General features: G+C 43.9%; 1 protein-coding gene across 1 annotated transcript in view; it reads left to right on the plus strand.

Moving 5' to 3' along the window:
- Window positions 1-14,542, plus strand: part of SLC9A6 (solute carrier family 9, subfamily A (NHE6, cation proton antiporter 6), member 6) — a 64,450-nt gene extending 49,908 nt beyond the window's left edge. Inside the window, exons 13-16 of the mRNA XM_006881817.1 lie at window positions 3,994-4,024; window positions 6,341-6,420; window positions 9,640-9,745; window positions 13,895-14,542. Coding sequence (XP_006881879.1) covers window positions 3,994-4,024; window positions 6,341-6,420; window positions 9,640-9,745; window positions 13,895-14,167 — 490 coding nt within the window. The 3' untranslated portion in view covers window positions 14,168-14,542. The remainder of the gene's footprint in view (window positions 1-3,993; window positions 4,025-6,340; window positions 6,421-9,639; window positions 9,746-13,894) is intronic.
- The last annotated feature ends 2,339 nt before the right edge of the window (window positions 14,543-16,881 follow it).

A 16,881-nucleotide genomic window follows, 5' to 3' on the forward strand; every position in this document is an offset into this window, starting at 1 on the left:
GTTGGCGCAGGATAGAGCAGGGTTTAGGGCTGTTGTGCATAGGGTCGCTATGAGTCGGAAACGACTCGACGGCACATAACAACAACAACAACAGTAAGTCCTTAAAGCTTAATATTCATGCAGACTTGGCGTTGGAGTTCTTGCTCTTCACATACCAACACTGCCGTCTTGGGCAAGTTACTTAACATTTTAAGTCTCCATTTCCTCATGTGGGAAGTGGGTGTAATACTACCTCTTAGGGTTGTTGTGAGGATTCAGTGTAATGCACTTAGCATGGTATTTCCAGTTTGTCTTTCTTCACTTATTCAAGCAAATACTCTTAGAGCACCTGCCTCCTGTTGGAGCTCTAACTGAAAGATTCTCGGAGTGATTTTTGTCCTCCCTTACCCCCTCTCCGGGGACAAAAACTAACTGGAGACATGTTTTTATTGTCCAGCTGAGGATAAAGGGACTCCTGCTGGCATCCAGTAGGTAGAGGCCAGGGATGCCGCAAAGTATTTTGCTGTGCACAAAGCACGCCCTTGCCAACTGCACCCCAGTCCCACCCTCCAGCAGAGAATTACCTGGACCAAAATGTGAGTAATGCCAAGCTTCAGGAATGCTGCTCTCAAGTAATAGTAGTATGAAAAGTTACTTAATGTGTGTACATTAGCGAGAGAAGACAGGTAGTAAACTAGTAAGCTTATAGATGAACACAACTATTTCAAATTGTATTAAATGCTATGTGCCAGTCAGTTAAGGTACTGTAAGAACATCTGAGGATAGAGGTTTTCAAAGTTTACATCTATATTCTACCTTAATGAAAAAATGTGGCCAAATAAGCCAGGATCAGAAAGAAGGTTGTTCCAGGCAGAGGGAAAAGCAAATGCAAAGGCTTGGAGGCAGGAACAAACTCAGCCTGCTTAATGAATAGAGAGATAAGCCCATGTAGCTAGATCCTATAGGGACAGTGGTCCGTAGACTGTTCAGTAAAGGCTCTGTAGCAAGTACTATAGTACAGTCTCTACCCTAGCTACTCAGCTCTAGTGAGAAAGCAGCCACAGCGAGCGTTCCGGTAAAACTTTATTTACAAAAACAGATGACCCATCATATTTGGTGCAGGATATTGTAGAGCATGGTAAAGCATCTGGGTTTTAAAATACAATAGGAAACGTTGATGGAATTTTTTTTAAGCAAGGAAGTGCAGTCTCCTTTGATCATATTTGGCGCATCTGTAGACCCCTGCTATAGGGTCTTACGGGACATGGTAAAGCATTTGGGTTTTAAAATCCAATTGGTGTGCTCGCTTCGGTAGCACATATACTAAAATCCAATTGGAAATCTTGATGGAGTTTTTAAGCAAGGAAGTGCCATCTACTTTCTGGTAGAAAAGGATCCTGTGTCTCCTGTGTGTCTGCAGTGAGTGAGCCTGCTGGCTGTTCCTGCCTCCTGTCACGTACTTTGTGACAGTGTAATATGTGGCTCCCTGCCATAGTTTGCACTTCTCTATCTCTGTGCTTCTGTTCCTGCTGTTCCCTCTGCCTGCAGTTCTCTTTTCCTCCTCACAAGCGGCTCAGTTGAAGTGCCTTCTCCCTTGACATCATCCTTTCTTATTAGAACGACTCTTCTTCCCGGACCCTGGGTACCTCTATTATAGCACCTTAGCATTATAGTGTCATTCGGCCTTGTCATCACAATAATAGTAACAGAACTCATTGCTGTGGTGTCGGAACGGACTCAGAACTGGCCCTGCCCTTCCTTCTTCCTAAAAGCTTCTGGAGAATTGGAATAGCCAGAGGTGCAGCTTTCGGATTAGCATCACTCCATACAGACTACGTCACCAGAGCTCTACTAGTAGTGGAGTATTACAGTATTATTATTATTATTATTATTAAATAGTATCATTATTATTGCTATACTCATAATCGCCACATACCTGTTATCAAGAGTTCTAGTAAAATCTGTAGATACATTTCTTCCACATTCAGTCCATGCAGCAACTACATGTGGTAGACATTATCCCCATTTTCCAGGTGATAAAACTAAAGTCCATAGGGCTGTATGACTTGGCTAAGTTCACACAGTGCAAAAGCATCAGATTTGGACCCAGCTCTCCCTGGCTGCAAAGCCCATAGAGACGACTAGATAGTTGTGTCTGCCTCCCTCACTAGTCTGAGTTCCTTGAGGGAGGAGGCCCTGTCTAATTCATGTCTATACCCTGTGCCTAGTACAGTGCCTGGCAAAGAATAGGTGCTCTATAAATGTTTATTCTGGTGAACTGGCTTCAGATAAAATACAACGGGGTGTTACGAATGTGCTATCTTCAAGACCACTAGGTGTCACTTTAGATACGTAAATGGGGTTTGAATTGAATGTGACGGAAATGATATTAAACAGCCTCTGGTAATTTTAACAAAGAAGAAATGAGCTTTTCTTTTTTGAAATATGAATCAGGTCATGGACATCTGTTTTCAAGTACTTGACCAGGATTCATTTGCTATCCAGATGAGATTTTGTCCAATTTCCTCCCCCCTCCAGTGTTTTTCGCTTCGTACACTGCTATGTTGTCTGTGTTGTCCGTGGTAGTTAACTTAACTGATAAACATTTGAGCACCTGTTGTGTGTCAGGTACTGTGCTAGACTCTGGGGCTACAGAGATGAATTGAGACATGGCCTTTACCCTCAAGGAGCTCACACTCTATTTGGGGAGACTGACAGGTAAATAACTATAATATACTGTGCTGTATATTGTAATAGAGGAATCCTGGAAGTGCTGCAGAAGCACAGAGAAAGAAATTATTGTGCTTAAGGGGGTCATAGAGCAGTTAATCTGGAACTTGGAGAACGAGTGGGAAAAATGAAGGAAAGTGGATTTCAGCTTGAGAGAGCAGCATGAGCAAAGGATGTAGAGTTGGGGAGAGGCACAGGTGGGATTGAACAGTAGATGCTCTGCCAAAAAGAATCATGGGAGGTGAGGGTGGAAAAGCTGGTTGGGGTGGGAGCTGTTAGTTTGTAGAGTCCTGGGTGCCACATATAAGACTTTGGACTTGAAAGCCATGCTCCAAGTCTTTTGTCAAGGGAGTAATCCAGTGAGTTCTCGGTTTTAGGTAGCAGACTCTAGGGAGAGCCTGGTATCTGGAAAATAGTATGGCTAGTCTATTCCATGGACCTACATGTGGGCCTGAAAGTGAATGGCTGGCATGGCCAGGAAGGAAGGCCTGAGAGAATATAGAGGAAGAATCACCAGAGTCCAGGAGTGCCCACGTTGGGGGCGCAGAGAAATGCCAAAGAGAGCTTCTTCCTGAGGAAGCTGTTCCCTGGGAGACAGAAAGCAGGAATTCCAAGAAGATAAAACAAGAAATGTGATCTGTCCACTATTGTTGTTGTGTGCCATCGAATCTGACCCTTCAGCTGGTTTTCAGAAGCAGTAACTCACACGAGAAGAGATTGCGTTGCCTTCTTTCTCCCATAGAGCAGTTGGTGGATCCAAACCATGTGCCTTTGGATTGACAGTGCAACTCCTTAAACACTAGGCCACCAGAGCTCCCTAATGTCTGTCCACTAGACTATGAAGAATGATAATTGGACGCTCTCTCCAGTTGCCAGGGGAGCACAGAGGTCCCAAAGCATGCAGCTCCCTTGGGGAACTGCACAGTGCCAGCCTTGATTCTGGACTAGCTGTCCACTCATGCTTATCTCGCACTGGGGACAGTGGTGGTGTCCCTGATTCTGCGTTCAGCCGGCGGACATTCAGGAAGACAGGCTTCTTTTTCTGAAACAGGTAAGTGGGATGATCAGAATTCGCAGACCCTGCTTGACTTAGAAGCCCAGCTGTTGCTAAGGAAAGTGACACTAGCCAAAACTCTGCATCAGCAACCATAGAGAAAAAAGAAAACTTTAACCACTGTATAGCTTCTGCGCTGCGAAAGGTCACTCATTACCTGACTGTGCATATGTGAATACGTCCTTTTTGTGGCTTTGAAATCTCATTTGCCTTTTGTGTTTCTCCTTTAGGGTTGGTGTTGATTCAGATCAAGAACATTTGGTAAATATGTGTTTGTGTTGTTCTGGCCTTTCTATCAAATCCACAGTCTTTTGGAAAGAGAACAGTCTCCTGCAGACCTCACTCTACTATTGTTTAAGATCCTCTCCTGTTTGCAATAGCTTTTAATGACAGAATTCCTGGCTTCTCTCATTGCTTGATAGAGGCAAAGCCAAATTTGCGACAGGAGTGACAGTGTTGGTACAAGCGTCTGCACTGGGTCTTTGCCCTAAGAGAGTGGTCCCTAAGTGCTCCTGGGTTTTTAAGTGACTTCTCTGGCACAGGATGCCTTTTCCCACTTTGTTTTGCGCATGAAGGCTTGTCTCTGATGTCAGTACCACGCCAGCTGCTCTTCCTGTGGAACCCTTAAACTGGATGACCAGCAGCTGCCCTTGTGAATGGCCTAGAAGCTTTTGAATCATCAGCCCTGTTCCCCGCACTTTGTTAGCCTGTGCCTCAGCCTTGCCCAGCTTTCCTGGCTCAGTTCCCTGGAGCATTTTCTCAATTGTTCCTGTGACCCTCAGCCAGTTGGACAAAGTGCTGTGTAACTCGGTTCCATTTTAGCCCTACCACCCCTTTCTGGTACTTTCCATCAGAGAGAGAGAGAGAGAGAGAGTGTGTGCGCACACGCGCGCACATCCACATGCCTCTGAATGCATATATTTTATATATTTATAAAGATTGGTATAAGAAATCACAGAAATTAGGTTTTGAAGATGGAAAACATCCACAGTATCATTTGGTTTCAAGGACACAATTCCTCTCATGTCTGAAACAAGTCTTGGTATTTGTCATCAGGCTATGGTTACAAAATAATGCTCTGATCTCTCTTTTAAATGCTAACTTGATTAGCTGTTGAGAGAGAGAGTGAGAGTGTGTGTATGTGTGTGTGTGTGTGTGTGTGTGTGTGTGTGTTTCTGTGTGTGTGAGAGAGAGCGATTTCTCCATTTTTTTGGTCAGAACCCGAAAATACAATTTCATACACTTGAAATGATGTACAGACCAAGTTGGATAAATTCCCATGATGCCAAGCTGCTGGGGTAGTTTTCAAGGCATAAGAGCTCCTCAGTGCCTCCCACTCTGTGTCAAAACCAGAATCACGTTATCACCCAGCTCATAAGGCAAATGCTTGACTCTCTGTCTCCATCTGCCATGTCACCTCTGTCACTACAGGGGCGAGATGGGAGGGCAGTGACAGTGGGAGAGCCAGGGAGGTGAGTACTGGTTGTGACAAGCAGAAGAAAAGTTTCTATTTGTCCTTTACCTTCAAAACCCTGTGGCTGTCTTGGTGTGTTCTGTTGTTAACTAAATATTTTGAGTCTCCACCAGGTAGCATAGAGGAACATTCTAGTAAGTATGGAGTGTGGGGTTAACAGGTGGGTGTGTGTGGTGAAAAGACTCTTGAGATTATAGTTTAATTGAAAAAGTTAGGTTGGTCCTCAAAGTAGGAGCCACACAAACCTACATCTTCTAATGTGCAAGACAACACAGAGGGTGTTTTTTAACCCCAGGAAGCCTACAATGTTTTCTCAAACATGTTTATACTGTATGCTTCAATACCTGTGGAGGGGAAGAGGAATTCCTTTTAAGGATCAGAAAGGACTGGAGGTAAAAAGCAGAAACTGGTGTTGAAGCTCTCAGAACATCACAGAGCTGTGGAACATTAGCATTAGCGCCCAAGGACCCTCACATTTTACACACAGAGACATTCCAGCCCAGAGAGGAAAAGGGACTTGGCCGATTTTGAATTCTGAGCCAGGACTAGAATTGTGCTCCCCCACCCCATCTGACAAATCGGGAGACAGTTCATGTCTTCAGAAGCTGTTTTAGCAGATGCCTGCTTGCTGGCTTCATCTACCCTCCTAGCTTGCCAGGAGGTTAAATTTTACCATGGAAGTTGACCATGGATTTCCCATGCGACTTCCTTTTGCCTGTGTCCTAAAAGCATAAGAGCCCCTTTGAAAGCGGGGCTCTCTTTGGGTCTCGATGCCAATGCCCAAAGCGAAGATGTTGGTGTGGTGTTTTCTGTGTAAGATGCTGTTCACAGGGGGAGTACAAAGCTTTCACATTGAGCTGTGAGTCATTCCATCCTGATTTTTAAATGGTAACAGACTCGCAGATCAGCAAGCAGTCGGTGTAGTAATGGTGTTCAAAGGGGACAAAAAAATGCCGTTTCTTGCAGAGCTATAGTATACAAGCTATTAGATCTCTGATGTTACCCTCGTTAGGAGAATCTCTCGTACGTATTTTGGGGTCTACAACAGAATGGCATAACTGTGCTTAGCTTTGCATATACATTGCTTTATTCTCTGCTTCCAGGGTGTTCCTGAAAATGAAAGAAGAACCACCAAAGCAGAGAGTGCTTGGCTCTTCCGGATATGGTACAACTTTGACCATAAGTATCCTTAAAAGAGGGGGAAATGATAGTAGGAATGTGAATAAGGATGATGAGCTCTGGTGGCATGGTGGATTTTGTGTTGCACTGTTAGCCAAAGGTCAGGGGTTCAAATGCAAGATAGGCAGTCTTCTCCTGTGAAGATTTCCAGTCTTGTAAAACCCACTGGAGGGTTTCTGTGAGTCAGAATCGACGCAACAGCGACGGGCATGATTCGGCTAAATAGTTCAGCTGTTCCAGCCCTGCCCTTCTTGAGGTGGAATTCCAGCCTGCTCTGCAGTCCTCCGTTCCCCCCGGCTGCAGTGGGGAAGTGGCTAAACGGAGCACTCACAGCACAGACTTCTCAGGCAGCCAAAGGGCACCAGCTGTGTGTTTTGTGGATGTAGTAAAACAACCCACCCACAGCTCTTGAGGCAGAGCTGACTCGCAGCAGCTGGTAGGACAGAGTACAACTGCCCATACGGTTTCCAAGGCGGAAAATTTTCATGGGAACAGACGGTTACCTTGAACTCTCGACCTTTGATCGCTGTGCTTCAAGGGCTCCTTGGATGTTTAGGGTTTTTTTTTTCCTATTTAAGTGACTTAATATTTATTCTCCTTTGGCTTATTTAGTGAGCCCAGAAAAAGTTACTTGTTGATTCTTGTCAAAAATACCTGGTGGTGGAAGAGGAAACGCCATCTTAGGAAACGGTGTGGGAAGGAAAGAAAGGCAGCTGTGTTAAGATGCTGCTCTGTTCAGTGATGTGCCTTCTCTCCTGTCCTTTACATCGTCGCCAATAACTCGTCCTTTCCTGGCTTCTCAAAGTCCTCCTTGTCCCCTTGTCCGTCCCCTTCACACCTATGCTTTGGTAGTGTGATATTCTGTAGCCTATTTAAATCAGGCATTTAAAAACTTTTGACCACTGTTTAGTAAAAGGAATTTATTCCTTGAAAATCAGACCAGAAAAAGGAACGAAGAGGTTCTTGCTGGCTGAGATTTAGCCATAGATGAACAGAAACATGGTTTATGTTCCACTGAAACAAATTAGAGACAACTTGCTTTTTTTTTAATCAAAGAAAAATACATTTGACATTTAGTGACTTAGCATCGATTTTGAACCTATTTAAACTCCATATATATAGAAATATATCTGTGGCACTAAGACTTCCATTAAAGAGTGAGTTCTTGGCTCTTTAAAATTGTTTAATGGTTGTGTCATTGTTTTTGGCTCCCTTATCAACATTTGGGGTCTAAGCCACTCCCATCTCTGGGGGCTTTATCATCCCTCTAAGTAATACAAATTATCTTTGTGTTTTCTGCATGAAATCTCTTGTGCATTTTCTGCACAGTAAACTATTAGGTGATCTAATATAGAGAGAAAAAAGTAGAATAAGAGCTTATTTTTTTGTATGTTCTGGAAGAAGACACCAAGACTTGTTAGCCTTAATACTACTCTTGTAAGGGCTGCTAGACTAAAAACTAAGCGAAAACCCGTACATGCTAGATTGTGTGGGGGTTTGATGTCCAGATTGCTTGTTTATTTTAATTGAGGTATAAATTAAATATAACAAAAAGTGTATGAATCTTAAAGGGTGCAGCTTCATATTGACCTATAACTAGCTGAATCAAGATCAGCACCGTAGGAATTGCATTATGTCCCCTTGGGTGCTGCTCATTATATAGGTGGACTGTTTTACCTGTTATACTTGGGTCTTTGAGCCATCACAGATTAATATAGAGGGAGATATAGATCAAGGTCTGCTTTTTTGGTTATTGTTGTTAGGTGCCATCGAGTTGAGTATAACATATGGCAACGCTATGCACAACAGATCTGAACCCTGTCCTGTCCTCACCATCTCTGACGCAATGATTAAGGCCCATTGTTTGACTTGGGTGCATTGCTTTTTTCCTATACAGATATCCAATTGACCCAGCACCATTTGTTGAAAAGACCATTTGCTATTACCAGTTGCTATTGACTTGATTTTGACTTCCAGCCACTTCATTGTGTCAGAGTAGATCCACCCTCCGCAGTGTCTTTGGTGGTTGATTTTTCAGGAGTAGATTAGTGGACTTGAACTGCTAACCTTTCCATTACCAGCTAAGCACATTAACCATCTGCACAGCTCAGGAATTCCTTGCTCCACCACATTGTAGTAGAGCCTTTGGTGTAAATCACTTGACCAGACATGTGGAAGTCTATTTTTGAACTCTCTGTTACAGAGAGTGGGGTGGAGCTCCCCAATTAAAATAAGCCTGGAAGGAGGAGTGGCATCCAGTTCCATAACACCTTGCCTCCAGAAACCCTATGAACCTGCAAAGAGGATGAAAGGCACCCAAGCTTCGAGGACTCTCCTTCATAGGGTCACTATGAGTCGCCTGTGACTCGACGGCACTTAGCAACAACAACAGCATTATTCTATCTGTATATTTTTTGGCATCAATAACACACTCTCTTTATTTTTGTCCTTTTAAGGAAATTTTTCTGTCTGGGTGAGTAAATCCTCTTCTAGGTTTGTTTTTCTTTCATTAGATTTGTCCCTAGGTAGTCGGGTTTTGTAAGATTGCTAGATGCAAGGCCTAGATACAGGATACAGTTCTCTTTCCTTTTTTTTCCCCAAGGGGGTAAATAATGAATGAGTATCTCAAATAGACAAGCTCATGAGACATAATTAAAATATCTTTAGCATTGACTTTTCTTTCCTCCATAAAACTTTATAAGGAAAGAATCAGCTTGATACTGAAATTTCTATCATAAGAGCCTTCAGGAAACCTGGTTAGTCCCCAGTAAGTGGGTAAAGCCATATTTTTTTTTTTTTACTATTTTTTATACTGGAATATTTAATCTTGTTTTGGACAATTGTCAGAGACATTGGTCCATGTCTCCTTCCCAAGGAGTGATATTTTAGAGTAATATTCACTTTGTTTAGTAAAATCGGGAAAGCAATATGATTTAGTGGCGAGGGCACAGGCTTGGGAACTAGACTGATGTGCACTGGAGTTTCGCCCCCCCCCCCCTTCACCCCTTGCCAAATGGTGTGACTGTGGGCACACCATTGCCTCCCTGGGCCTCAGTTTCCATGTCCGTGAACTAGAGCTAGTCAGCAGCTCTCCCTTGGTTGTCTCACTGGCATTGTGGAGATGGAATGACACCACATGGGTGAGTGATGGTGGATGCCGTCAAGTGAGCTGTTGTTTCAAAGTGCTCTAGACAGGTATGAAGCTCTTCCTTAACAAGCACAGCTACCTGAAGCCTCTGCTGACACACAGTGGGCCTCCGCTCACGACCACCTTGCCTGCATGCTGTGGACCCATCGCACGATGCCTCACCAGCCCTCAGGCCTATGAAGTAAGTTAGTTTCAGCTCTTCTGGAAATGGGATCGGCTTGCTCTGTGGATGGGGGACCAAGTTGCTAGTTGTGTTTTCTTTTGCTTGCCTGTAGGTATAAAAACCATGAGAGAGACTGCAAACAGGTTTTTGCTCAGTCAAGTGACAATACAGGCACACCTTGGAGGTATCGCAGTTTCAGACCCAGGCCACCGTGATAAGAGAGTCCAAAACATCTTGTTTGTTTCTCAATTAATATAAACATTATGCTTTAGTATATTACGTGTATAGGGAGCTCTGGTAGCTTAGTGGTAAGGAGTTGCACTGCCAACCCAAAGAGAAACAATTCGAATCCACCAAATGCTCTGCAGGAGAAGGAGGGACAGTCTCTTCCCATGTGATTTACTGCCTCTGAAAACTCACTGGAGGGTCATCTACAAGTCAGTTCTGACTCCACAGTATATTCATAGCAACATATTGAATGGAGCTGTGGTGGCCTAGTGGCAAGAAGCTGCACTGCGATCCCAGAGGTATGTGGTTCAAATCCACCAGATGCTCTGCTGGAGAAGGAGGGGCAATCTCCTCCTGTACCAGTCAGACCCGATTTGACGGTACACACTAAAAAGAATAAAAACATTTAAAAATAACATATATTGAGTGTACAGAAAGTATTATGGAAAGGTTTCAAATGAGAGAGTGACCAGAATGTGACACACAGATCCAAGGTGAGCTCAGGCTTTTGGGACATGGCTGGGCTAGGCCAGCTCGACGCAGTCACAGCCAAGCTTTGATTTGTGAGAAATGGAATGTCTGTGCATGAAATAAAATGCAGTGCAGTCACATGAGGCACACCATACACAGAATCTAGCAGCGCAATTCATAGCCTTTGAAATAGCCTTTGAAAACAGATACACACAGTATCTCATCTGCTTGCAGATGATTTGAGCAAACAGTTCTTTCCCCCTGCATCTATTTGCATTATGCAACCTGAGCTCGTTAATGAATGTGTTTTCATTTTTAAATTAGGGGCATCACATTTACATTGAGAAAACTCTTTGCCATCAAGTTGGAAGTGACTCACAGCTGACCCTCTAGTAGCTTTTCAGAGGTAGTAAATGGCACAGAAGGACGTTGTCCATCTTTTTCGCAAGGAGCTGCTGGGGCATTTGAACTGCATGCCTTTGGGTTACCAACACAACTCCTTAGTCACTAGGCCACCAGTGCTCCCTTGACATTGTTGCTGTGTACTGTTGAGTCAGAATCAACCCATAGTTGACTCTTTGGTGGGTTTTCAGAGGCAGTTAATTGAACAGAAAGATATTGTCCATTTTTCTCCTGTGGAGCAGCTAGTGGATTCAAACCATGAGCCTTCAGGATTGCAGTGCAGTTTACCACTAGGCCACCAGAGCTCCTTAGCTTCCTTTACAGCAGGCAGAAGCCACATGGAGCAGATGGGACCATGTTGACATGGTATGTGTGACACTTAGAGCTTCATGGTATATGGAATTGGTGCTGGCTTCTGACATTTGGCTGGTGGGGCGAGCGAGTCCCCCTTGGTGCCTTGTCCCTGCCACATTGGTCAGGCTTCCTCCTCAAGCAGAGTCTCCGTTTCCTCTGGGCCACATGAGCCCTTGTTACTACAGAGGGCTGTGTTCAGCAGCTCCATCGGTGAAGACATGACTCTAGGTTCCAGAGACCCATTCAGCATCACCAAAAGCTAGAGGACACCCACATCAGGTGTATGTTTTGTGCAGTATAAAAAAGCACAGCACTGGATGAGAGACAATCTCTTCTATTGTCTTTTGATAACTACTTAAAATTATAAAAGTAATGAGTTATATAATATGTAAGTGATGAGTTATAGCCAAATATTCAAACAGTATGGAATGTACTAAATAAAACAATGCATTTCCCCTCCTCCTCCCACCTACATGCCCAGAGGCAATCTTCTTTAAAAGTTTATGGGTCTCCTGATAAGTTTTACCTATACAGACTTACACAGTAGAACTTGTGAAAGTTAGAATGGGATAAGAAGAGAACCTGTCAGGGAAAGGAAACAAAGATTTTTTAGTGCTTTTCAAAGGTGAAAAACATGATGCCTTTACATAAAACCAAAGCAGAGTCCTCTCAAGTTCCTGCATAGAGGTGTATTTGTAAATTTGGTGTTGTTTTACACAGATGGAACTGTTATAAGTTCTACCACGTTTTTCACTTAATGATACATCATAGATGACTTTCCATGTGAGTATCTTATGATGTCACCTCCTTTTTGTCGCTGCATAGTACTCCATTGTATAGCTATACCAATATTTATTATTTAATCTGTCTCCTATGGATAGATGTAGTGTACTCTGATGGACTAATCATAAGAAACTGCACTACAATCCCAGAGGCTTATGGCTCGAATCCACCCACTGCTCTGCGAGGAGAAGGATGGGCTATCTCCTCCACTCTGATTAACTTTCCCTGAAAACCCTCTGGAAGGTCATGTATAGGTCACTTCTGACTCTATGGTACACAGCAACACAACATGGATAGATGCAGCTCTGGCGGCTTAGTGGTAAAGAGTTGCACTGTCAACTCAAAGGCAGGCAGTTTGAATCCACTTTCTGAGGGAAAAAGATGAACAATCTCCTGTGAGATTTACAGCCTCTGAAAACCCGCTGGAGGGTCAGGTAGGAGTCGGTTCTGACTTAACAGTACGTAACAACAAGAACATGGATAAATACTTGTTTCCATTTTTGTTTGGTTTGCTATTACAAACAACACAGTGGACATCTTGTGCTTATACTTTTCCTCTAGAAAATAAAGGTATGTAGACTAGATCTTTTAAGTGTAAAGCTCAGTCAAAAGGTACATGCATTTCACTTTATTTCTTTTTCATTGTACCTGCCAAACCTATTCATGATCTTGGGTGTGGTCCATTACACTTGCCCATATCTGGGCAAGTGATAACAGCCACCCACATAGTAAGTTAGGTGAAAGGAAAGTTATAATGGAAAAGACTGATTCACAGTATATCACTAAAGAAAAGGGAGACACAGACCTTTCCGAGAATCAGGGACAAGAGGCCATTGCATACACAGCCCTGCGATATCAGTAATAATGTGGACACACAGGCAGACAGATGAGATGAAGGCATATGCATTTTTAAACTCAGTATACACTGCCCCAGACTTCAGACTTGGTCTAGTGATGCATAGTTGCGGCAGGACCTGTGATGGAGTCCTGGAGCTCTGTTGTGACAGTGCTGAGCAAAGCGGGAGAGACTAGACTCACTACTAAAATAGACGACATGTAGGGATTGGGTTTAATTGTCATCACGGGCTCGGTTTTGTTATTTTTAATTAATTCCTATTTTTGGGGCTTTGAGTATTTAGGCAAACTTCTTACAACAATAAATGTACATTTTCCCCCCCTTAGATTTTTGTCTAACAATCTTCTCAGTCTCTTCTGACTATCCTAGACAAATGTAGAATTTTAAAATATGCACGGGTCTTGGAAAGCTGGACAGTCACATATAGTATCTATCATGGAGGGTATCTATGTTGGCTCTAATCATTTCAAGACTATTAATCCAGATTTCTCCCCCCCCCCAGATCAGTATGAATCTTCAAAATGATTCTCACTCTTTACATTAGAAAAGGAAAGTACCTTTGTCCTGGTGTTTATGATATGTACTCATTATTTTTAGATACTTTTCCAGATGTTTCTATGCATTCATACATTTTTTTTTTAAATTTACCAAAACAGGACAATATCTTCTTGAGTCAGGAAAGGACAATATCTTCTTGACACAAGGAAAGCTCTACTATAGGGGTCAGACTATGTATGGGGGTGCTACAAGGGCATACGGGAGGAGAGGCCCCCTTACAAAGGACATCAAGGAAAAGTTTCCTTTAAATGATGTTAGAAGTCTTGCTGACTATAAAGTGTTAGTTGTCTGAAGGAGGGCAGATGGAACATGTGGACCAGCCTGAAGGTGACATGACTAACACTCTGTGGGTGTCGGGTGGACGAGGTAGATGTTGCTGGTGAGTTAGGCCTTCCGACTTCATCCTCAGAAGCGTTTGTTTTGTTTTTTTAAGAGAGAATCCCTTACAATCCCCTCATTAGAAAGGTTGCTTCAATTTCTTCCCGATCTTTGAAATGGATTTCCTTTGCATTTAGAACCAGGAACAGTTGAAAGATGACGACTCAGATCTGATTCTCAATGATGGCGACATCAGTTTGACGTATGGGGATTCGACTGTGAACACGGAGTCGGCTGCGTCTAGTGCTCCCAGGAGGTTCATGGGAAACAACTCTGAAGATGCACTGGACCGGGAGCTGGCATTTGGGGACCACGAACTGGTCATCCGGGGTACACGCCTGGTCCTCCCCATGGATGATTCGGAGCCCCCGTTAAATTTGATGGATAATACGAGACAAGGGTCAGCCTAAGGTTACTGATCCTCACTTAGTGATTTGTAAACTTTGCACATGTGATTGTGAAGAAATCTCTACTACCTACAAAGTCCCAGTGCATGTCTCGGAATGTTTCCGCTGTATAAATCCTGTTTATATGGCATAGAAAGATATCAATATCCTGTACAAGGCAGATTGTGAGCAAACTACACCTTTTTGTTTGTTTCGTTTTGTTTCATTGGCTGCACTCTGTAGAACGGATTTGTTTTTAAAAGTTCTTTTCACGGTGATGTTGTGTATTCTGTTAGCCTCACATCCCAGCTGGAAGTATCAAAAGCGATGGGTGTCCCCTTTCTTGCAGTACCTGACCCGTAACTGGGGTGCCGCGTTCTCGTGATGTGAATTCCTTTTGGGGGTGGGGGAGGGGGAGGGCTTGTTGCCGCGGGAGCCTGGGGTGGGGTGGGGTGGGGTGGTTGCTGCTGCGCCACCTTTTTTTTTGTCGCCACCTTTTTCTTCCCCCTTTCTCTGATGGCCTGTGGAGGAGCACAGGAGCTGGTGAGATCTACTGCTGATGGCATTAGACTCCTTTTCCAGTTGGGGAGGAACTCCTGGGGGGTCCTTTCCCCCTTGCTGTGAAAAGTCAGTGATTACCATACAGCTCAGAAAAAGGGGCTGCACGTGATGTTTATGACTGTCCTCCCTCCCAGAGCAGGATTGTAGGAGGGGCAGCCAGCTGGCAGCCACAGGACAGGTGTATGCAGCCAAGAGTGGAGGGTCTATCCAGAGGGGCGGCGCCAGAGAGCCGGGGGCAGATAGAGACTGGTGGGCTCAGAGTGCTCTCTTCCCAGATTTGTAAATACTCTATATCAGATAAGTTGAAGAGATTTAATTGCTGCTTAACTTTTGAACATGTACTTTATCTGTATAGCAAGCTTTGTGGTTGGATGTTTTTATATCACTTTAAATTGCTGCTCTTTAGCAGCCAAACAGGAGCAAAATGTAAAATTTTTGAACTTACTATGTCCTTCGTCAGTCTGTAGTTGAGTAGCCGCTGTTCCCAGTTATTTATGGATCCGCAGCTAGTTGCGCTCTGCGCCAGTGGCGTTAGAACTGGAATCACTCCGGGGCGCCCTCTCCTGGGCGTTTCTGGTCAGAGTTGGCGGTGTGTGTGTGGGTGTGTGGGTGTGTTGTGTGTGTGCACTGGGTGTAGTTGTTTCCTCTCTGTGTTACGTGTGTGTGTGTGTGTGTGTTGTGTGTGCTGGGTGTAGATGTTTCCTCTCCGTGTTACTTTTTATAATTAATACTTAAGCTGCCATGTGTGTGATTTTGTTTTCTCTCCATGCTTCAAGGAAGAGCACAGAACATTTCTCATTTCATATTTTGAATATGAAAGCGAGTGTCATTCTGTGATGCCTAATAGTGCATCAATAAAGTATACTCCAAAAAGGGACTCCTTTTTGCTATTGCTTTCTGGGCTTTTAGTGATTCAAAAGAAAGTGACAAAATTACGGGCATTTTTGTTTGTTGATTGCCTGGTTGCTTTTCGGTTTGCCCTCCTCAGGTCTGAGTAGTTTTGCCTTACATCAAACACAATTCGAAACCATGACGTTCGAGTGAGAAACGCCTATCCCACCAAATCTGTGCTTGCTCTCCACGAGGTATGCGCGCTCGTGAAAACACTCCTGGAGATTTGAAGGGAATTCTCGTGTCACACCATGTGGCGGCAACTTTAACTGTTGGCATAGCCATTCGTCAGAGTAGTGGTAGCAACTTTCCTGCTATGCAGGACTCCTGTGAAATGTGCGTTTTCTACGACATGTGCCTCTCCATGCAGGAAAGACTCTCTTGTTCATGTGTGTCCCCCGAGTTGTGAAAGGTTCTACAAGAAATTAACATCTCCCTTCCTTTAGGTCTGTCAGGTTACTGAGCTCATGCTGTGAAAACCGCTGTAAATAGCCTGGCACGTTTGGTAACTCGTCTGTTTCGGCATGCTTAAGACTTTTTTTTCTTAGGGAAACTTGATGAAGCTTGAGTCAGCTAAATCTGCCTTCGTACTTTATCCAAGGGCCACCAAGCCTGCCGCGCTCATGCCAGCACCTGGAAGATTGCCCCCTGCCCCAGGCTGTGCACACAGCTCCCTGCAAAGACCACAAGCACCATCGCTACTCATGGGCCTGCTGGCTTAGACCCCAGAGTGGAGCACTGGCTCAGCCGCCATCCTGCACAGTAGAACTGCCCTCGGACTTGTTTGGGGTTTTGGTTTTCTCCCCCACCTCCCCCCTGTTGTTTGTGAACCTTACATGTTTTGAATGACTTGAACGTTGCATCTTTTACAGTTCTGTTTTTAAGGTTCCTTGGCATTTGATCCTAGTTGTCCATGTTTGGCAATGTGCTGTTAAAGTAATAGACTTTTCAATCTTTATGTATTTTGTGTTTTCCTTTGGCGTACTTGGACAGATGTTGTAGTGGTTTCTTGTAGGAAAAAGCTGTCATTAAAAAAAAATATATATAGCCTTGCAAATAACCACTCACGGTATTTGAGTCACTGTTTGTTCTAGTGAGAAGTAGAGAACTGACTTCATTTTTCTGCCTATATGTCTATTGAGGAAGGGGGAGGTGGGTGGGAGAAAGACTGGTGTTTTCAGAATAAACCAACAAACCTTAATAGGGTGGCATATTTGGGATGCTGATGTGTAGGGACAGGTGTATTTGCTGATGGTCCCAATGAAACCATTTAAGAAATACAACTC

The sequence above is a fragment of the Elephantulus edwardii genome, unplaced genomic scaffold, assembly GCF_000299155.1.
Source record: "Elephantulus edwardii isolate Elephantulus edwardi_28Jun2011 unplaced genomic scaffold, EleEdw1.0 scaffold00016, whole genome shotgun sequence".
Taxonomy (NCBI): domain Eukaryota; kingdom Metazoa; phylum Chordata; class Mammalia; order Macroscelidea; family Macroscelididae; genus Elephantulus; species Elephantulus edwardii.